The 21,908-nt window shown below is 40.6% G+C and overlaps 1 protein-coding gene across 1 annotated transcript in view; it reads left to right on the top strand.

The window, feature by feature from the left end:
• Positions 1-21,505, top strand: part of RACGAP1 (Rac GTPase activating protein 1) — a 36,085-nt gene extending 14,580 nt beyond the window's left edge. Inside the window, 16 exon segments of the mRNA XM_047786579.1 lie at positions 1,607-1,809; positions 3,190-3,326; positions 4,274-4,343; positions 5,900-5,953; positions 6,658-6,738; positions 7,123-7,143; positions 7,145-7,241; positions 7,564-7,694; positions 8,339-8,503; positions 10,570-10,665; positions 10,753-10,951; positions 18,062-18,167; positions 18,338-18,470; positions 18,599-18,734; positions 19,679-19,787; positions 20,347-21,505. Of these exon segments, the coding sequence (XP_047642535.1) occupies positions 1,607-1,809; positions 3,190-3,326; positions 4,274-4,343; positions 5,900-5,953; positions 6,658-6,738; positions 7,123-7,143; positions 7,145-7,241; positions 7,564-7,694; positions 8,339-8,503; positions 10,570-10,665; positions 10,753-10,951; positions 18,062-18,167; positions 18,338-18,470; positions 18,599-18,734; positions 19,679-19,787; positions 20,347-20,422 (1,814 nt within the window). The 3' untranslated portion in view covers positions 20,423-21,505.
• The last annotated feature ends 403 nt before the right edge of the window (positions 21,506-21,908 follow it).

Below are 21,908 nucleotides of genomic sequence, written 5' to 3' on the forward strand. Positions count from 1 at the left end.
TTGTTTGAGTAAATATGACTAAGAATCAGCTCTTGTTTTTAATGTTTTTCTTTGTGAATCTATAGTTTTGAAATAGTTAAATTTACAAAGGGATGTGTTTGTTTTCTTTTTGTTTAAATTAAGGGGGAAAAAAAAAAAACCCTTAGTAATGTGTTCCAAACTGTTAACCAAACCAGTATATCATTTAAAACTATTTGAGGAGTTCCTGCTATGGTGAAGCAGGTTATGGGTCCAGTGTTGTCTCTGCCTGCTGCAGTGAGGATTCAGTCCTCAGCCCTGCCAAGTGCAGTGAATTAAGGATCCAGTGTTGTCGCAGTAGCGTGGGTCACAGCTGTGGCTTGGATTTGATCTCTGGCCCAGAAACTTCCTTTGCCATGTGTGCAGCCAAAAAAAAAAAAAAAAGACTTGAATTGTAATAGTATATTTTATTTTTTGAGATCCTTGATATTTGCATTGTCTAGGATAACTAGGTCATGATATCCTGTTTTGCTAAAAACCTATTGTTTAGTAAAATCCTTATGTGTAAGCCTTAGTTTACACATTGGAATTGTCCTAATTTGTAAGTTTGAAATTTAGTCAAATCATTAAAATTACTTTAAAAAGGCACTATATTATCTCTATGCTTTCAGGTTAAATTCAAATAAAAAAGTGCCCTTATTACCTAAGAATCTGCTGGCTTTGTGTGAATTTGACCTAGTTTCAGCCGTAAACTGGGTTAGCTTGACCAGCAGCAGATGTACACCTTGGAAACTTCCTCCATGATGTTGGTGGAGAATGATGCTTGGAGGTAGATTGAGGTTAACTAGAATAGTAAGGCACTGTAGAATAGTCTTTGCCAACAGCAAGTGCTAAGAACAGATGCCACCAGGGTTATCATGCTTTGAGGTGCTGCCTTGGAAGTGATGCTCTCTTTGCAGACTTTTGAAAAGAGTGCACATTCCGCTATCAGTGACTCACCCAAAGCTAATATGATCTTCTCTTCCTGTGTCTTTCCAACTGGAATGTTTACATGCCCTTCAGGGCTGTGTTAAACAGCAAAAGCAAATTGGCTCTTTACTTTCAAATCAATATTTGTATAATTATATAGCTGAATGCAATTGCAGGCCTAGACATCTATAATACTAATCTATATCTTCTGGAGCATATTACAGCAGTTACATTTGAATTTGCTCTTTAACGCCTCTCTGGCACAGCAATGCATGACTCTAAAGGAGGCTGTTTTTTGTTTTATAGCTGTAACTGTCCTGGTGTGTGACAGCTGCCCCAAAGGTATCCCCCTTTGATTGCCTTCTGTTCAGGAGCTTTCACTGTTAGTGTTACATCTGGAGACAGGTGACTAATGAGTTACTTATTCCATAGCAGATGCCACTGGCTAAGCCAAAAGTTAGTGGCCTATTGAAATAGGAACTGCTCCCCACAAAGCTCTTATCCAGAGTGATGAACATATATCCAGGATCTGCTCCTGGTTATTTTCAGCTGGATTTGCCCATAGTTCAGCTGGTCCCTTAATTATGTATTTGGAATAAAACTAACCAGAGGACTCATTTATTAGAGCATTTATACTCAGTTTGGTGCTTGAATTATTAAAGTTTCCCCCTTTTCTTAGAATTTATCCAGTTGGCAAAGGACTTTGAAGATTTCCGTAAAAAGTGGCAGAGAACAGACCATGAGCTGGGCAAATACAAGGATCTTTTGATGAAAGCAGAGACCGAGCGCAGTGCTCTGGATGTTAAGCTGAAGCACGCGCGCAATCAGGTGGATGTAGAGATCAAACGGAGACAGCGAGCTGAGGCTGACTGCGAAAAGCTGGTGTGTATTGTTTTTTACATCAGACTGTGACAGTCGGGGGTGGGGGAAGCATTAGCCGTAAAGTTTCCACTTGCCTAGATATACCCAGTTTCTTCTACATTAAGGAACTAAAAACAGCCTGTCCATTGACAGGCTGTCCATGACTGGAGCTGAAATTATAGCCTAGGAATCCTGTTCTTCATAGGTTGAAACTTAAATTTTTTTCCTTTAGATCTGAAACTTTTACTTAATAGACACATTTCAAACGAGAATTTGAGGAATCAAAATTATAGGGAAAACTAACACAAAGTTGTAAATCAACTCTACTTCAATTTAAAAAAAAATTAGAGGGGGTAGTTCCCACTGTGACTCAGTGGTTAGTGAACCCGACTAGCATTCATGAGGATGAGGGATCAATCCCTGGCCTCGCTCAGTGGGTTAAGGATCCTGCGTAGCCTTGAGCTGTGGTGTAGGTTTCAGATGCAGTTTGGATCCCACGTTGCTGTGGCTGTGGTGTAGGCTGGAGGTTACAGCTCCAATTAGACCCCTAGCCTGGGAACCTCCATATGCCGTGGGTGTGGCCCTAAAAAGATAGAAAGACAAAAAAAAAAAATTTTTTTTTTTAATTTAAAAATTAGGGGAAAAGGCAGGGAAATCTTAGCACATTTGATCTGTCCCAAGCTGTTGGTTGTCTCTCGTTGATGATAAGCACTATCTAGAGCATTGTCAACCTTTTATCAGCTAGTGCTTTATCATTGATACAGGCAGGACAACTCTTAAGTCTTTCCTTTGTCACTGCTCTTAATTTAGAGTGAAGGATATATTCAACCAGTGTGAACACTAGAACATACAACATTATCATTTTGATGTACCAGGGTGGGTCATGGTACACAGGGAAGCCTTTACGAGAAGGGACGAATTCATCTTGGTACATTGTTAGATGCCTCAGTCAGCTTGAATTGTCTGGTTCCAGGGTGGCACAACTTTGTATCCATTCTAATGCATTTTGCTCCATCGTTTAGAAAGGTGGGTGGCAGCTTTGATCCGTAGAAGAAGCCAATAATTGTCCTGATAAAAATGACACTGAAGTGCTTTTGCTGTATGAAATCTATTTTGGGACTCTGATTTTGCAATACTCTCTTCTCTTGGATTAGCAGTTTGATCCAAAAGTCTTGTCGCAGAAACCCCACTATTCTAGATGGAGTTCATGTTACCAGTCAGAAATCAGAGACACAATCTGGGCTTGATGTGAATTAATATGCCATTGGTGTAGCAGTCTTCCTGAAGGCTCATTTGCATAATGCTGTATTTTAATGTCTTCTGGTCTGCCTGTCCCATAAATTTGAGGTGAAGCTTTCTCCCCTGGTTAGTTAGAATGTTTTACTCTGCTTTGGTCTGTAGGAAAGACAGATTCAGCTGATTCGAGAGATGCTCATGTGTGACACATCTGGCAGCATCCAACTAAGCGAGGAGCAAAAATCAGCTCTGGCTTTTCTCAACAGAGGCCAACCATCCAGCAGCAATGCTGGGAACAAAAGGTGGGGGAACCTGCATCTGTTGTTATCTGATCACAAGCAACACAGCTGTCAGAAATTCTTGTTATCTAAAGTCTTAAGCATACTGCTTCTGGAATGTGTGCTGAATAAAGAGGAAAAATACTTTGGAGGAAGGGTGGGTGGGAAATAAAGGCGCAGGGGCTTCCCTCTTTCTTTCTCTTGGCTTTCCTTAGAGCGTTTCATCCTGGGTAAAATTTGATGTTAGTGCTAAATTTCCCATCAATAACTAATCTTGCACATTGCTAAGAAACCTAGAGGTGGAAGTGGCAGTTCAGCAATACTTCCAGTGTTTACTCTCCAGAGAGCTCTTGTAGCTCTTCTGGTTTAGAAAGGTCTTCTGTGAGCCAAGACCAGACAATAATTTGGTTCCACTGCATTGCTGTTTAAAAGAGTCTCAACCAGGCTTTGACTTTAACATCCCTAATGTAATACGTAGGGAAAGGTCAGCACTCTTAGAGCTATTTATTTTGTTGCCTGGTTGTTTTATGGGGACTCTTTATAACTAAGAAGCTGTACAGGCTTAATTTCTTAAAAGCTAACGCTGGGTAATACTGTTTTATAGAAAGTAACCACATTTGGTATCAAATTAAACTTCACTCTTCTGCCTTGTGAATTTTCAGTAGCCTGTAGTACAGGCTCAGCAGGGAATAGCACCCATACCCCTGGCTGTAACTTTCAGTTGCAGTTATGAGGCCTTTGCTGAAATAGCAGCTGAGCTGCAAGTGCACTCGTGCATGCTCGCGCACACTCCCCCACGAAAACCGTGAAAAGCAACCTACCACAGCTAGGTTTGAGCTTCGAGGTACCTCCACAGGGGAAGGCGTTGCTGTGAAATTGCCATTGTTACCTGACCAGTGTGACTTGTTTTGGTGTTGGTGGATTTTACTCTCCACAGTCTTTTGTCTAATACTACTGTTTCATTCATCTAGACTGTCAACCATTGATGAATCTGGTTCCATTTTATCAGATATCAGCTTTGACAAGACTGATGAATCACTGGTAATGAACACTTGGTTTCTGAGAATTACCTATTTTTCTTAACCCCCGCTACCTCAGGAATATCTCTCCTGTCCTCTCTTCTGGAATTCTTTTATTACTATTTTATTAGTTGGTGTGTTATAGATACTGACTAGCTAGCATTGAAAAAATATAAATATACAGAAGTTGTAAGAGATTGGCTTGTATATTTATTTCTGGAAGTAAGAATACAGAATTTAGGATTTGGCATGAGGTTAAATTTATTTAACCTGTGAGCTGCCTGTACTAATTTGTACTAATTGATTACTGTATCTTGACTTATTAAAACCCCAACTAGCTAAAAAAAAAAAGGTCGTACTTCACAATTAGAAGGAAACCAGTGCCCTGGAACTTTAGCCAGAAGACTGATAGAAGTTTCCAGGTACCTGGTGAACAGTGCTACCCTGCTTTTATGGGGGAACAGTGCTACCCTGCTTTTATGCTGTTAACTGATGGTGTTTCTGCATAAAAGGTCTTCTCCTGATAATTCAATTTTTGATGTTCCAGAGACTGGCAGATTATTGGCTTGTATATCTTTCCTGTTTGCTGGCTAAGAGCTCGCAAATAAAACTATAAATCAGGAATTTTATTGGTAGTTGGTTTTCTGATGATAGTGAAACAAGCGAGAACTACTTATTCCATGAGTTAGGAGTTTTCTGTCCAAATTCAGTGTTTGACTAGGGAAACAATTGCCATGATATAAATATTAAGTATCACCTTTTTGAAATAAGGAACTACATAGTCTGGGATAGGTAATAAAACTGGATATGTGATTAGCTGATTTTAGAGCTAGACCTATGATATGGTATCTATTGTAACCAAATCTAAATCAGACAACTAGTAGTTCAGTTACTTGACCATGAATTGGAGAGGTTAAATTTATTTAGCTAAGGTATATAAAACTGTTTCTGGATTTTGTTTTTTTCAGGGATTATCAGGAGTGAGGCAGTCATAGGTCGCTACTAAAAATGAATGCAAATGGTTAAAATGAGTGAGGTGAAACTAGACCGCAGTGAAAGACAAATAATTCTTCAGTGGCCATGTGAATGCCTTTTTTAGGGCCCAAGGAAGAGAGATGATTGAGAGACATAAAACCTAAACTAGAACTTTTAAAGTGGCCGTATTGTACAGAACGTCTAATTAGATGAGAGCAATCCCTCAAGAGCAAGGATTACATCTAACACCGTCAGTATAGTATCTAACATTCTGTAAGTTCTAAAACTAATTACCAACATAATCAGAAATAAAGGACCAGGCACTGGAGATAATCACGACAGAAGTTGATTCTTTAACCTTTTCTTGCCTCTGTGGTATTGATTCCTGATTCTATTATAATAGCTTCAATTTTGGAAAGAAAGCATGTTAACTTACTATTGCTCTCTGGCCTCAACATTTGAGACCCTCCCATCCCGCTCCCTGAATTGTGAGTTAGGTACTCTGACTCAAGAGGCCTTTAAAATTCTTTGTAAATTTATTTGCACAGGGTTTTGGGGAGGCCTAACCAAAGAAAGAAATTAATACAGTGTAATTGTCAACAGGATTGGGATTCTTCTTTGGTAAAGAGTTTTAAACTGAAGAAGAGAGAAAAGAGGGTATGTATGGTTTTGTTTAGTTTGGGGGTAGTGGTGGTTTTTTTGTTTGTTTGTTTGAACAAAGTGGCAGTAAAAAAAGTTTTCCCCCCAAATGGTGCCTTTGGCATCGTATTGTATTCCTGGCATGTCGCTCTAGCTATTGTTAAACAAGTTAGAAATGAAACCATGTTTCCGGGTGATATAGATGTTCCTTGAAGGAGTAACTCAGGGTAGAATCCTGTCCTGTTTCACTGCTCTGGGCTGCTTTCAGTTCATTCATTGAGAGGAAAAAGATATATTTAAGTTTGTTTTGAGTTGTCACATGAATTTTTATGCAAGACTTTTGTGTTCTAATGTAAGTTTCCTATAAAATGTGTGTAATGGGATATATAGAGATCTATCTGTGTGTGCTTATTTAGGGGACTCAGTATGTTTCTTCAGGCTTCATGTTCTTAGATGGGATTACAGTCTCCTTTTTCTAGTGCTGTCATCTAAATTTTTCCAAAGCTTGCTTGCTTTTTCTGGGGGCACTGAGGGCATTTTTGTGTTGGTACAACTTAAGCTGTACATGGAAATAGACAGTGAGAGAGAGCACATTGTTTGTTATTTACTGTAGCTTTGGTAACTAGGACTTGCATCCAAGTTGTCTAATGGAATAGTTTTGTCTTTCATGCTTCAGATCTTCTATTTGGCACTAAAATTCTTGGTTTTTACTCCATCTCTAGCGCTCTAGTAGCCGACAGTTCATTGATGGTCCCCCTGGACCTGTAAAGAAAACTCGTTCCATTGGCTCCACAGTAGACCAGGTAAGACTAGTGAGGCCAAGAAAATTGTGGTCTTGAATATGTCAAAGATTAGTGGCCTCAAGCACTAAAAATCCCAAGTCAGTATTGCAGTGTTACTTAGAGAGAGACATTCGGTGAAAGTTTTTCTGTCTCGTAGAATCCGTATTATCCATTTGAACAGAATAGTTAACAACTGTCCACTTTATGTTTGGTTCTTAGTTGCTTATATGTGTACCCCTGTGACCTATATTTCTGTTTGAAAGTATGAGATTTCAACTTAAGAGTGTTTGGACCTGGGGACTTAAGGTCCTGGCTGAAACTCAGGAATTTTTCAGCTGTTCCAAAACACTGTGTAGTGGAGGGGAAGTTAGATTCATTCTTCCCTCATTATTACCTTTGTTTCAGGGAAATGAATCCATAGTTGCAAAAAACTACAGTGACTGTTCCCAATGATGGTGGGCCCATCGAAGCTGTGTCCACTATTGAGACCGTGCCATATTGGACCAGGAGCCGGAGGAAAACAGGTCCGCTGGGTTTGTGACTGAATTGTCTGTGTAAAACAACTAGTAAAACCTGGGGAGAATTGGTTTCTTAGACCCCTCATGAGGCAGAGTTGGATGTTTTGGGTAGTTTCTTACTGCTGCTTACTGAGGGCCAGAGCACTGTTGTGTCATGCTCTGCCTTGAGCATGGCCTTGAGCCATGCTCTGCCTGGCCTAGCCATTATAGTCACTTCTGGTTGTTGTTACAGATTACTGGTGATCTACCGGTTACATTAAAATTGGGGTTAGAATTCAGAAGGAACAAAATACTTAGGACCCAAAGTTTAGAGTTGCCTGTTTTCTAGGTACTTTACAGCCTTGGAACAGTGACTCCACCTTGAGCAGCAGGCAGCCGGAGCCAAAAACTGAGACAGACGGCTCCAGCACTCCGCAAGGCAACGGAGGAATGCGCCTGCACGATTTCGTCTCCAAGACGGTAAATTGGGGATTGCTGCTACTCTTGGGCACATCTAGTTTTTTAATTGTAGAAGTGATAGTTACCAGTAACAAGTTTAAGTACGTTAGTGTTACAAACCTGAGTGCGAGTTTTCCTTCCTCCTTCCAATACCTCTCTCTCCAGGGGTAACTACTGGTTACGGGGGTTGTGTATCTTTCCACTCTGTGAGTTATATCAAATTAAAAGAAAGCAACTTTTCAGAAGCAGTTGTTTATGCTTTTTTAGTGATAAGTATTTACATTTAATGCTTGACTACAGCATGTTTTTACTTTGTCCCCTTTGATTTCCTCATAAAAACCCAAGCAAAGTGACTGAGGCTCAGAGGAGTTAACTGACTCGTTTGAGCCACAGGACAGTAAGTGGCAAAGTCAACATGGGGGTTTTCTGACTCCTTGTCAACAGATTCTTTCTGCTGCTATATAGTGATCCCTTCCAGCTGGATGCCCTTATGTAAATTACTTAGCCTCTTTTTGCCTCTGTTTACTTAGCTTAAAGAAAACAAAGTATTTTATTAGGATCATTGTGAGAGTTGCACAAATAAATATGTGGAAAGGGATTAGAAGGTTGTTTGGCACATGTAGGTTGATGATTCTAATTCATACCACTCCCTGTTTCATCCTCAGGTTATTAAACCCGAATCTTGTGTTCCATGTGGAAAGCGAATAAAATTTGGCAAGCTGTCTCTGAAGTGTCGAGACTGTCGTGTGGTCTCTCACCCAGAATGTCGGGAGCGCTGTCCCCTTCCCTGCATTCCTACCTTGGTAGGGACACCTGTCAAGATCGGAGAGGTATGATCTGTGGGAGCCATCCTTGTGTTATGGCTTCTTTAGCTTTTCAAAATTTAGGTCATTTTATTCTAAAGCTAGTGATGCCAGCAAATAGTGAATAGAAGTTAGAAAACGATGGGACTTCCCTCATAGCTCAGTGGGTTAAGAATTCGGCATTGTCACTGCATGGCCCTGGTTACCGCTGTGGCATGGATTTCATCCCTGGCCTAGTGACTTCTGATGATACAGGCACGGCCAAGAAAAAAAAAAGAAATTTATTTATTATTTTTATTTATTTATTTACTTTTTTAGAGCCGAACCCGCAGCATATGGAGGTTCCCAGGCTAGGGGTCTAATTGGAGCTGTAGCCACTGGCCTACACCACAGCAACAACAACGCCAAATCCTTAACCCACTGAGTGAGGCCAGGGATCAAACCCGCAACCTCATGGTTCCTAGTTGGATTCGTTTCCACTGCACCATGTGGGAACTCTTGTTAAGCAATCTTTTAAAATTAAATTCCTCTTTCTTTCTTCCTCCCTCCTCCTTTCTCTCTCCCTCCTTTTCCTTCTTTTCTTCCTTGTCTCCCTTCCCTCGCCCTCTGCCTCCACTTCCTTTCCTTTTGTTCTCTTCATTCCCCTGCCCATCCCATCCAATTCTGTAAAATTTCAACTGTATACAAAAATAGAGAGATTAGTATAACTACCCCCTGGTTCCTATCATTCAACTTCCACAATTGCTAATTCATGTCCAGTCTTGATTTATTAATACCCCCATCTCCTCCTCCTGACCCTGTTCAGTGAGTTGTTTTGAAGCAAATCTCAGCCATCATATAATTTCATCTTTGACTATTCTTTCTTTTGTATTAGAGATATTCCATACTAGGCTATTAAGATTAGATTGATTATTTCTAAAATTTGATTCAGTTCATTAAGAAATTATTTATCATTACAAGTAACTTAGCAAGAATCAAAACAAAATGACTCTGCTGCCCAGTCTCCAGCATTATCAAATGCTTTTTCTTAAATCCTAAGTGTTCTTATTCATGCTATAATTTTTTACGAATTTCTGTATTCTAATATAGAACCATGGAGTTCTCTCCTACAGATAGGTTTGTGTCATGATCAGTTGTGAGTTGTGTTAAATAATTTTTCTTACTAAGAATAATTACGGTATAGAAAAATTTTGTTTGTTTCCCTCCTGCCTTTTTTTTCCCCCTTCTTTTTAGGCCTGCAACTATGGCATATGGAAGTTTCCAGGCTAGGGGTCAAATTGGAGCTGCAGCCTCTGGCCTATGCCACAGCCACCAGATCTGAGTTGCATGTGCAACCTGCAGTGAACCTTGTGGCATCGCCCGATCCTTAAGCCACTGAGTGAGGCCAGGGAGTGAACCTAGTACGTAGATACTAGTCGGGTTCTTAACCAGCTAAGCCACAACAGGAACTCTGAGAAGTTTTTCTTTTTAAGAGTAATAAATTAGTTTATATTAATTCCATACCTGTAATAATCTCATTATTGTTTGGTTTCTGATGCCCTTGGCTGTAAGAGGAGTAGGGGGGAGTTGTAGCTAGTGGTCTTATTACTTGTTCATGCAAAAGTGTGGTATATATGATCATAAATCAGTCCTGGTGTGGAGGTAGGAGAAATAATTGAGAGTCTGTTCTAATATATGCTTTGGGAAGAGCAATTTAAAAGTAAGCATGAGGTCTCAGCTTGAGTATTAATCTGGGGATGGCTCTACCCATTGGTCTTCTGCTGTTAGTCTAAGGGGTATAAATAATTATTCTATTTTATTTTATTATCTTTTGTTTTTTAGGGCTGTACCCAAGGCATATGGGAGTTTCCAGGCTGGGTGTCGAATCAGAGCTATAACTGCCAGCCTACACCACAGCCACAGCAACATGTGATCCAAGCCGAGTCTGTGACCTAGATCACAGCTCACGGCAATGCCAGATCCTTAACCCACTGAGCAAGGCCAGGAATTAAACCTGCAAACTCATGGTTCCTAGTTGGATTCATTTCTACTGTGCCACGATGGGAACTCTTCCTATTTTATTTTTACATAATAATTTTAAACTCCTTTTTCAGGGAATGCTGGCAGATTATGTTTCCCAGACTTCTCCAATGATCCCTTCCATTGTTGTCCACTGTGTGAATGAGATTGAGCAAAGAGGGCTGAATGAGGTAAGACTCCACCCTTGGAGAGGGTGAATTTGTTATTTGTGTCAATAACTAAGAGGTTTTTAACTGAAAGTGTCATCTTGATAATAGACAGGCCTGTATCGGATCTCAGGCTGTGACCGGACAGTAAAAGAGCTGAAAGAAAAATTCCTAAGAGTGAAAACTGTACCCCTCCTCAGCAAAGTGGATGACATCCATGCTATCTGTAGCCTCCTGAAAGACTTCCTTCGAAATCTCAAAGAACCCCTTCTGACCTTTCGGCTAAACAAGACCTTTATGGAAGCAGCAGGTAAGGGCAGATCTTCATACTTAAATGTGAGTCCCTTGCGGGCAGGAATTTTTGACTCTTTCTGTTTCCTGTTTTATGCTTTTCTTGGTACAGTGCCTGAAACATAGCAGATGCTCAAATACTTTGACGGAGGAATAACTATATCCATGTTCCCCGTGCCTTTACTCTTCCTTTCTAAGTTGTGTAGGGTACTCGAGTTCCCATTGCGGCACAGTGGGAATGAATCCAACTAGTATCCATGATGATGTGGGTTCGATCCCTGGCCTCCCTTGGTGGGTTGGGGATCAGTGTTGCCGTGAGCTGTGATGTAGGTCGCAGATGCAGCTTGGATCCCCCAGTGCTGTGACTGGGATGTAGGCCAGCAGCTGTAGCTCCCATTCAGCCTCTAGCCTGGGAACTTCCGTATGTGCGGGTGTGCATATGGAAAAAAAATATATTTTTAAAGCAAAAAATTAAAAAATTTTAAAAAAATTATGTAGTGTACTAACAGGTTTTTTGTGGTGGTGGTGCTTTTTTTTTTTGGTTAGGTTTTATGTTGTCCCTTTGAACTTGAAGACGTTTTTGATTCCTTTACAGAACCTATATTTAATCCATTGGCAAATATTGGATGATGGCCATTCTGGCTGGTGTAAGGTGGGACGTCAGAGTGGTTTTGATTTGCATCTCTCTAATAATGAGTGATGTTGAACATCTTTTCATGTGTTTCTTGGCCATCTGTATGTCTTCTTTGGAGAACTGTCTGTTTAGATCTTCTGCCCATTTTTTGATAGGCTTGTTTGTTTTTTTGGTATGGAGCTGCAGAAGGTGTTTGTAAATTTTGGAGATCAATCCCATGTCAGTCGATTCACTTGCAAAGATTTTCTCCTAGTCTGTGGGTTGTCTTTTTGTGTTGTTTAGGGTTTCCTTTGCTGTGCAGAAACTTTGAAGTTTGAGTAGGTCCCATTTGTTTATTTTTGTTTTTACCATCATTGCTGTAAGAGGTGGATCTGAGAAGATGTTGCTGTCGTTTATGTCAGAGAGTGTTTGGCATATGTTTTCCTCTGAGAGTTTTACAGTGTCTGGTCTTATATCTAGGTCTTTAATCCATTTAGAGTTTATTTTTGTGTATGGTATTAGGGAGTGTTCTCATTTCATTCTTTTCCATGTGGCTGTCCAGTTTTCCCATCACCACTCATTGAAGGGGCTGTCTTTTCTCCATTGTACATTCTTGCCTCCTTTGTCATAGATTAGTTGACTGTAGGTGCGTGGGTTTAATTTCTGGGCTTTCTATCCTGTTCCACTGATCTATGTCTGTCTTTGTGCCAGTACCATATGGTTTTGATGACTGTTGCTTTGTAGTATAGCCTGAAGTCAGGGAGCCTGATTCCTCCAGCTCCGTTTTTCTTTTTCAGGATGTCTTTGGCTATTCTGGGTCTTTTGTGCTTCCAAACAAATTTTAAAATATTTTGTTTGAGTTCTGTGAAAAATGTCCTCGGGGATTTGATAGGGATTGCAGTGACTCTGTAGATTGCCTTGGATAGTATAGTCATTTTGATCCTAGTATTTTCTATTATGGTTTACCACAAGATATTGAATATAGTTTCCTGTGTAGGACCTTATTGTTTATCCATTTTATTTTTTTTGTCTTTTTGCCTTTTTCTTCTTTTTTTCTTTTTTTTTTGTTTGGTCTTTTTGCCTTTTTCTTGAGCTGCTCCTGCAGCATATGGAGGACCCCAGGCTAGGGGTCTAATTGGAGCTGTAGCCACTGGCCCACACCAGAGCCACAGCAACGTGGGATCCAAGCTGCATTTGCAACCTACACCATAGCTCACAGCAACGCTGGATCCTTAACCCACTGAGCAAGGCCAGGGATTGAACCTGCAACCTCATGGTTCCTAGTCAGATTCATTAACCACTGTGCCACGACGGGAACTCCTATCCATTTTATATGTAATAGTTTGCATTTGCTAATCTCAGACTCCCAGTCTGTCCCTCCCTTTCCCAACCCCTCTCACCCTTGGCAACCACAAGTCTGTTCTCTGTGTATGTGAGTCTGTTTCTAGTTTTGTTTTTTGTTTTTGGGTTTTTTTTTTTTTTTTTTTGCTTTTTAGGGCTGCATGTGCAGCATATGGAAATTCCCAGGTTAGGGATCAAATTGGAGATGCAGCTGCCAGCCTGTGCCACAGCCACAGCCATGCAGTATCCAAGCCGTGGCTGTGACCTACACCACAGCTCAGAGCAATCCAGGTCCTTGACCCACTGAGCAAGGCCAGGGATTGAACCCGCATCTTATGGTTACTAGTTGGGTTTGTCACTGCTGGACCTCAACAGGAACTTCCTGTTTCTGTTTTATGCATAAGTTCATTTGTTTCATATTTAATAAATTTGTTTATTTATTTATTTTGGTCTTTTTAGAGCTGCACTCGCGGCATATGGCGGTTCCCAGGCTAGGGGTCTAATCAGAGCTACAGCTGCTGGCCTGTGCCACACAGCAACTTGGGATCTGAGCTACGTCTGTGACCTACACCACAGCTCATGGCAACGCCAGATCCTTAACCCCTTGAGAGAGGCCAGAGGTTGAACCCGCAACGTCATGGTTCCCAGTCAGATTCGTTTCTGCTGTGCCATGACGGGCACTTCCGTTTGTGTCATATTTTAGATTCCACATATAAGTGATACCATGTGGTATTTGTCTTTTTCTCTCTGATTTACTTCACTTAGTATGATAATCTCTAGGTCCATCCACGTAGCTACAGATGGCATTATTTCATTCTTTTTGTGGCTGAATAGTATTCCATTGTATATATATATATATATGTACCACATTTTTATTATCCATTCATCTGTCGATGGACATTTAGGTTGTTTCCATGTGTTGGCTGTTGTAAATAGTGCTTCTGTGAACATTAGGGTGCATGTATCCAAAATTAGTTTTGTCCAGATATAATGCCCAAGTGTGGGATTATTGAATCATATGGCAACTCTATTTTTAATATTTTTGAGGAACTTTCATACGCTTTTCCATATGGCTGCACCAATTTACATTCCTACCAATAGTGCAGGAGAATTCTCTTTTCTCCATAATCTTCCCAGCACTTGTTATTTGTAGACTTTAACGGTGGCCATTCTGACAGGTGTGAGGTGGTACTTCATTGTGGTTTTGATCTTTTGCCTATTTTTGATTGGATTGTTTTTATGTTACTGAGTTGAGTTGTTCGTATATTTTTAGAAATTAAGCCCTTGTCAGTCACATCATTTGCAAATATTTCCTTCCAGCCCACAGGTTGTCTTTTTGCTTTGTTTATGGTTTCCTTTGCTATGCAGAAACTTGTAAGCTCGATTAGGTTCCATTTGTTTATTTTTACTTTTATTTCTATTGCCTTGGGAGACTGACCTAAGAAAACGTTGGTATGATTTATGTCAGAGAATGTTTTGCTATGTTCTCTTCTAGGAGTTTTATGGTCATGTCTTATATTTAAGTCTTTAAGCCATTTTTAGTTTATTTTTGTGTATTGTGTGAGGGTGTGTTCTAATTTCATTGCTTTACATGTGGGTGTCCAGCTTTCCCAACACCACTTGCTGAAGAGACTGTCTTTTCTCCGTTTTATTATTTTTTTTAATTTATTTTTTGCTTTTTAGGCCCGCATGTGCAGCATTTAGAAGTTCCCAGGCTAGGGTTTGAATTGGAGCCACAGCTGCCAGCCTACACCATAGTTCATAGCAATGCCAGATCCTCTACCCACTGATCAGGGCCAAGGGTCAAACCCACATCTTCATGGATACTAGTCTGATTCATTACTGCTGAGCCACAGTGGGCACTCCCCTTTTCTCCATTTTATATTCTTATCTCTTTTGTCAAAGATTAATTAACTGTAAGTATGTGTGTTTATTTCTGGACTTTCTATTCTGTTCCATGGATTCATATGTCAGTTTTTGTGCTAGTACCACGTTGTTTTGATTACTGTACCTTTGCAGTATTGTCTGAAGTCTGGGAGGGTTATGCCTCCTGTTTTGTTCTTTTTCTTCAGGATTGCTTTGATAATTCGGGCTCTTTTATGGTTCTGTATAAATTTTAGGATTATTTGTCCTAGTTGTATGAAAATTGTCTCGGGTAATATGATAAGAATTGTATTAAATCTGTAGATTCCTTTGGGTAGTATGGCCATTTTAACAATACTAATTCCTCCAATCCAAGAGCATGTGATATCTTTCTATTTCTTTGAATTATCTTCACTGATAAAGGAATCAGTGTTACATAAAGGAATCAGTGTTACATAGTTCTCAGCATATAAATCTTTCTCCTCCTTGGTCAGGAGTTTTTTTTATGCAATTTTATTTATTTTAATTTAATTTTATTTTATTTTGTCTTTTTAAGGCCTCACCTGTAGCATATGGAAGTTTCTAAGCTAGGGGTCAAATCAGAGCTGCAGCTGCTGGCCTACACCACTGCCACAAAAATACCAGATCTGAGCCGTGCCTGCAGCCTACACCTTAGCTCTTGGCAATGCTGAATCCTTAACTCACTGAGTGAGGCCAGGCATGTGGTTATCAGTTGGGTTCGTTATCACTGATCCACCATAGAAACTCATTGGATGCAATTTTAAAAGGGACCGGTGGGAGTTCCCGCTGTAGCATAGTGGATTAAGGATTGGTTGTGGCTTCTTGGGTTGCTGCGGAGACGTGGTTTTGATCCCCAGCCCAGCACAGTGGGTTAAAGATCTGGTGTTGCTGCAGCTGTGGTGTAGGTCTCAGCTGTGGCTCAGACTTGATCCCTGGCCTGTGAACTTCCATATGCTGCAGGTGCGGTCAAAAAAAGGGGGAAATTGGTTTTTTACTTTCCCTTTCTGATATTTCATCAGCTAGTGTAAAAAAATGCAACAGATTTCTGTATGTTATTCTTATATCCTGTTACCTTGCTGAATTGTTTCCCAGTTCTAGTAGGTTTTTGTTTTGTTTTGTTTTGTTTTGTTTTGCTTTTTAGGGCCGCACTCATGACACATGGAGATTCCCAGGCTAAGGGTCGAATTGGAGCTATAGCTGCCGGCCTACACCACAGCCACAGCAACACAGGATCCAAGCCTCTTCTGCAATCTACACCGCAGCTTATGGCAACACCAGATCCTTAACCCACTGAGTGAAGCCAGGGATTGAACCCGCAACCTCAGTGGTTCCTAGTCAGATTCGTTTCTGCTGTGCCATAACAGGAACTCTAGTTCTAGTAGTTTTTGTGTGGAATCCTTAGAGTTTTCTAAATATAGTATCATATCATCTGCATATAATGACAATTTTACCTCTTCTCTCCCATCTTGGATACCTTTTATTTCTTGTTCTTGTCTTATTGCTGTGGCTAGGACTTCCAATACTGTTTTGAATAGGAGAGATGACAGTGGGCATCCTTGTCTTGTTCCAGATTTCAGCTTTTCACAGTTAAACACTGTGTTGGCTGTGTCAGAAATAGCTTTCATGATGTTAAGACATGTTGCCTCTATACCCACTTTGTATTACTACGACACCTAACATCTTTTTTTTTTTTTTTTTACTTTTTAGGGTCACACCCACAGCATATAGAGGTTCCCAGACTAGCGGTCTAATCGGTCTAATCGGAGCTGTAGCTGCCAGCCTACGCCACAGCCACAGCAACGCCGGATCCTTGATCTGCTGAGCGAGGCCAGGGATTGAAACCGCAACCTCATGGTTCCTAGTTGTGTTCGTTAACCACTGTGCCATGACGGGAACTCCCACGGTTAACATCTCTTACTGTGGAGTGATAAAAGAACCTACTGATTTTCCTGTTTCTACTCTTGCCCTCTGTAGTATAATCTTCACTCAGTGGCTAGAGTGGTCCTTTTAAAATTTAATTAGATAATGTCCCTTCTGTCCTCAGTATCCTCTAGTGCCTTCCCGTTACTCTCAGAATAAAATTCTTATTCCTTAACATGCCAGACGACTCCACATACGTCTACAACATCATTTCTTTCAACACTCTTCCCTTCTTTCCTTCTCCAGTTACACTGGAATTCTTGCAGTTCTTAGAACGTAATCAAGCTTACTCCCAACTCAGGGCCATTACATTTGTTGTCTTAGCCTGGAGTGATATTTATTTACATGATTCATTCCTTTATGTCTTTTTTAGTTTCTTTTTGTATTTTTTGTCCTCAGAAACACCTTTACTGACCATCGTTTCTAAAATAACAGCTTTCATTACTTTTTAGCTGTACCTGCAGCATATGGAAGTTCCCAGGCTAGGGGCTGAATTGGAGCCACAGCCACCTGCCTGTGCCACAACCACAGCCATGTGGGATCCAAGCTACATCTGTGACCCACACCGCAGCTTACAGCAATGCTGAATCCTTAACCCACTGGGTGAGGCCAGGGATCAAACCTGAATCCTTGTGGATACTAGTCGGGTTCTTAACCTACTGAGTCACAAGGGGAACTCCTGCAGCTTCCATTACTTTCTAGCTTATTATTTATTATATGTATCACTACCTGGCTTTTTTTTTTTTTTTTTTAACTTTATGGCTACACCCACTGCATATGGAAGTTTGGAAGTTCCTGGGCCAGGGATTGAATCTGAGCCACAGCTGAGGCAATGCCAGATCCTTTAACCCATCCTTTTAGCCCACTGTGCCAGGCTGGGGATTGGACCTGCACCTCCATGGTGACCTGAGCCGCTGCAGTTGGATTCTTAACCCACTGTGCCATAGTGGGGAGCTCTGGTATTTGCTTTTTAACTGACTCCCTCAGAAGCACAAGGCAAGTTCTTTTGTTTAGTTCTGCTTCATCCCGAGCACTTGAGTGCCTGGCACATAATAGGTTCTTAAACATGTTTTGTGAACGAAACCTTGATAACTGTAAGTTCTGCAGTTGTATGTCTGCCTTCCTGGAAACATGAGTTTCCAGCTGCTTTCCCTAACTGCAAAACCTGGTTTTTTAAAAGTTCTGATTTCTAATATTGAGCTCCTGGCCAGTATCCTGCTTGTTAATGAATCTAGAGTCTGATGCAGTCATGAACCTAATCAGAAGTTTCAGAAGCTTACAGTATAGATGAGACTTTGTGGTCGATAACTTAAAAGCCCGCTGTCAAGGGAAGGAAGTCTAGGCCTCTTGGTGCTTTCTTTTCATTTGCAGAAATCACAGATGAGGACAACAGCATAGCTGCTATGTACCAGGCTGTTGGTGAGCTGCCCCAGGCCAACAGAGACACATTAGCTTTCCTCATGATTCACTTGCAGAGGTGAGTGGAGCAGAAATTTGTTTCTGGGAGTCAGGGAATTCGCCAAGGGAAAGAGAATGGGGGTTGAGTGTTAGGGAGGGGGTGAATTGTTTTTCTGTAGATCTTACATTTTGGACTGCTTTTAAGCAGGGTAGCAAATCTTCTAATTTAATGCTCTTTTACTTATTTAGAGTGGCTCAGAGCCCAAACACTAAAATGGATGTTGCCAATCTGGCTAAAGTCTTTGGCCCTACAATAGTTGCCCACGCTGTGCCCAATCCAGATCCAGTGATAATGTTACAGGACATCAAGCGTCAACCCAAGGTAGGCGAGCCCGTATGTATATATACCCGAACTGGTGGTAATATGATAATAGGAGAGAGCAGGGAGAGGTGAACCCTGAGCTTAGAAGTTTGCTAACATATTTGGTCATCTTTGGTGGTGGCTTTTAGGTGGTAGAGCGCCTGCTTTCACTACCGCTGGAATACTGGAGTCAGTTCATGATGGTGGAACAAGAGAACATTGACCCCATGCATGTCATTGAGAACTCAAATGCCTTTTCAACACCTCAGACACCAGACGTTAAAGGTAAGGCTTAAGTCATGCTTCCGTAAGAGCCCGACTCCCTCTCTGATTTTTGGCAAGGTGCCCACTCCTTGCCTTTATCAGAGCTCTTTGAAATGTATATTCTTCAATAAAATTAAATTAATTTTGAGAATTCTAACATTAAAGAAAAATTTGTACAGTTTTATCATCTAATTTTTTTTCACTTTTCCACATTCTCTTTCTTTACCCATATGGATATTTTAAAATATGTAATGATTTAGGTATAATTAGTTCTTATTTCATTTAGCATATTGAGAGAACTTTCTTTGTTACCTGAGGATCTTCATCATTTTTAAATGGTTGTAAAACTGTAATTTACTTAAATATTCTATTAGGTATTGTTATTTTTCAATTTTTTGTAATAACATATAGTGATATCATTAACATTGTGTGTTAATGATATACATATATATACATACTCCTTTTTTTTCCCTAATGACAAATTCCCAGGAGTGAGAATCACTGGATTAAAGATTTTAAACATTTTTATGTTTCTTGATGTTTTACCAACTTGATTTTTTAAAGGCTTTTGGCAGTTTATATTGCCACCAAAAATGTATGAGGCTGGTTTTATCCAGCTTCAGTGGCTTTGGAGACTTGTTCTTTAATTATTGCAGGTTCTTTTTAAGAAAGCATATTGTTTTTTCTAGCATAGGAAAAAATTAAATAGATGTTGGATTTGTGAAGTGTGGTGTTTGAGAGTAGCCTAAATCAGAAAATGAATGTCAGCTATTCATTGAACTGTATAGTTAAAAAAATATACTGGTGTGTTAGAAAATGATAAGAAAAATGATATCTGGGGCTTTGCAAGGTCTCTAACCTTAGCTCCTAAGTGCTTCATAGGATATTCAGCTTAGCACTGGCTGCCTACAACGGCACTTTCTTTTTCAAACCCGCCTTTAAAACTGTCTTACCTTTGCTTGAAGTGAGTGTACTGGGGCCTGTGACTACTCCTGAGCATCAGCTCCTCAAGACTCCTTCATCCAGCTCCCTGTCGCAGAGAGTCCGCTCCACCCTCACCAAGAACACTCCCAGGTAGGCGGAATTGGTCTGCTCAGGAAATAAAAAATGACTGCTTCCTTAGATGTCTTTCCCATCATGCTGAAACTTTTTGAAAGAAAAACTGAAGTAGATATTAACTAGCATCTAGACTTTAAAAGAAACCTGGAGCGGAGTTCCCGTCGTGGTGCAGTGGTTAAGGAATCCGACTAGGAACCATGAGGTTGCGGGCTCGATCCCTGGCCTTGCTCAGTGGGTTAAGGATCCGGCGTTGTCGTGAGCTGTGGTGTAGGTCGCAGACGCGGCTCGGATCCCGCGTTGCTGTGGCTCTCATATGCCGCAGGAGCGGCTCAAGAAAGAGGCAAAAAGACAAAAAAAAAAAAGGAAACCTGGAGCCATAAGGATCCCCTCTGTAAAGCGGGTCTGAAGGTCTTTACTGTTCCCCCTCCGTCATCTTAGGTGGCAGAATAGCTCACAGCTTATCGAGTAGTTGTCGAAGTTTTCCTACTTTGGTTGAGTATATCAAGTAATGGTATAGTTGTTTATTTACCATTTTTTATAGAACACTTTTCCAGTTTATTTTCTTTTTCTTTAGATTTGGGAGCAAAAGCAAGTCTGCCACCAACCTAGGACGGCAAGGAAACTTTTTTGCTTCTCCAATGCTCAAGTGAAGTCATGTCTCCTGTTACTTCCCAGCGTTTACTGAATGCAGGGAAGGACGCACCTGTACTCTCTGCTCGGCAGCCTCCTGTACTCATTACTACATTTAGCATTCTCCAGGCTTTTAATCAAGTTTAATTGTGCATGGGGGTTTTATGAAAACTATATATATCTCCTTCTCCTTCTCCTCAAGTAATGTAATACCAACACCTTTTGCTGTCACTGTTGGGAGCTTTTAGACAGAAGATCTCTACAGAGGTAGAAGTGGAGTATGAAATTCATTGTGATTCTTTTGGGGGCTGGGGGCAGGTCCCTTTGGCTAAAAGCCAAATGCTCTCAGTCATGACCTTTTTCTGGTGTAATTTCCATGAGACAATGGTAGAAGCCCTACCTCTTTGGTAAGACTGCCTTGTCTCAGGGTGGGAGGTGAGAGGGCAGGGTGAAGAAGGGTTTGAATAGAACATTTAGGGTGGCTCCTTTGAGAACTTGAAAGTTCCCCTTTTCCCTTTATGAACTGCGCTATAAACATGGGGCCTTGCTAAAAATGAGATCCAGTGAGGACCATACTAGTAATGGGAGTATGCTTAGCTTTAATTTGGATTGATTAGGTTTAATAGTATTAAGTGGCACAACTTTTTAAAAGTGATACTGCAATTCGTATTTATTTCCAGTGGGCCCTCAGGCTGAACTTTGGGTTTGGTTGGAGTCAAAGCCAGTTTGTTTTAAAGTTGAATTCATTCTGAGGCTTGATACCCCCACCCCCTTGTCCATTGGAGCCCTACTTCTCAAGGTCAGGATACTGTCTGTTTGGCACCCAGCTAACAATTAAGAGTAGGCTATAAGGGAAGATTGTCAATAGTCTGTGTGGCAAGAAAAGCCACAGTCATTTTGCCTTTGCACTTTGGATACTGAAATCTTCCTGTGGAATAGCCACATCTAGATAAATATGAGCTTTTTCTTCTATTAAAATTATTTCCAGTATCTATCAAAATCCTTTCTCCTATAGAATGTTTCTAACCCATAGTGGCCCTTGTCTATAAAACTGTGTTTGGAATAACATTTGGAAAAAAGTAAATAGTTTTTTCAAAACAAAAGTGAGGTTGTTTTTCTTGTCCTGGAAAGTGAGCTTCAGTGCCTTTTTTTTTAGAAAATATTTTTCCTCCAAGTGTCTGAGTCTTATTCATCTCCGTTTCTCCCTCCCCCCTCCTCACCTCTCCCCTCCCTTCACCATCGCCAGGAGTTGGTTTCTTCATTTCTCATTCAGTCTCTTTCTTTGTCCAAACTGAAGTCCTAGACTATCCTAACTCTTATCCTCTTTTTTGAAGAAACTACTTCAAACAAAACCCAAACTTTTCTAACAGGTCTTTAGGGATCAGAATGGTGCAGATAAAAAAGAAAGAAAGAAAAAATCCCAAAGAACCCAAATGACTCTGTCTGGCCGACCGCCTGGAACATCCTTCACTGCTGGAAGTGACTCTGGAGAGAGCTGGGATGATT

This window comes from Phacochoerus africanus, chromosome 7 (assembly GCF_016906955.1).
Source record: "Phacochoerus africanus isolate WHEZ1 chromosome 7, ROS_Pafr_v1, whole genome shotgun sequence".
NCBI lineage: Eukaryota > Metazoa > Chordata > Mammalia > Artiodactyla > Suidae > Phacochoerus > Phacochoerus africanus.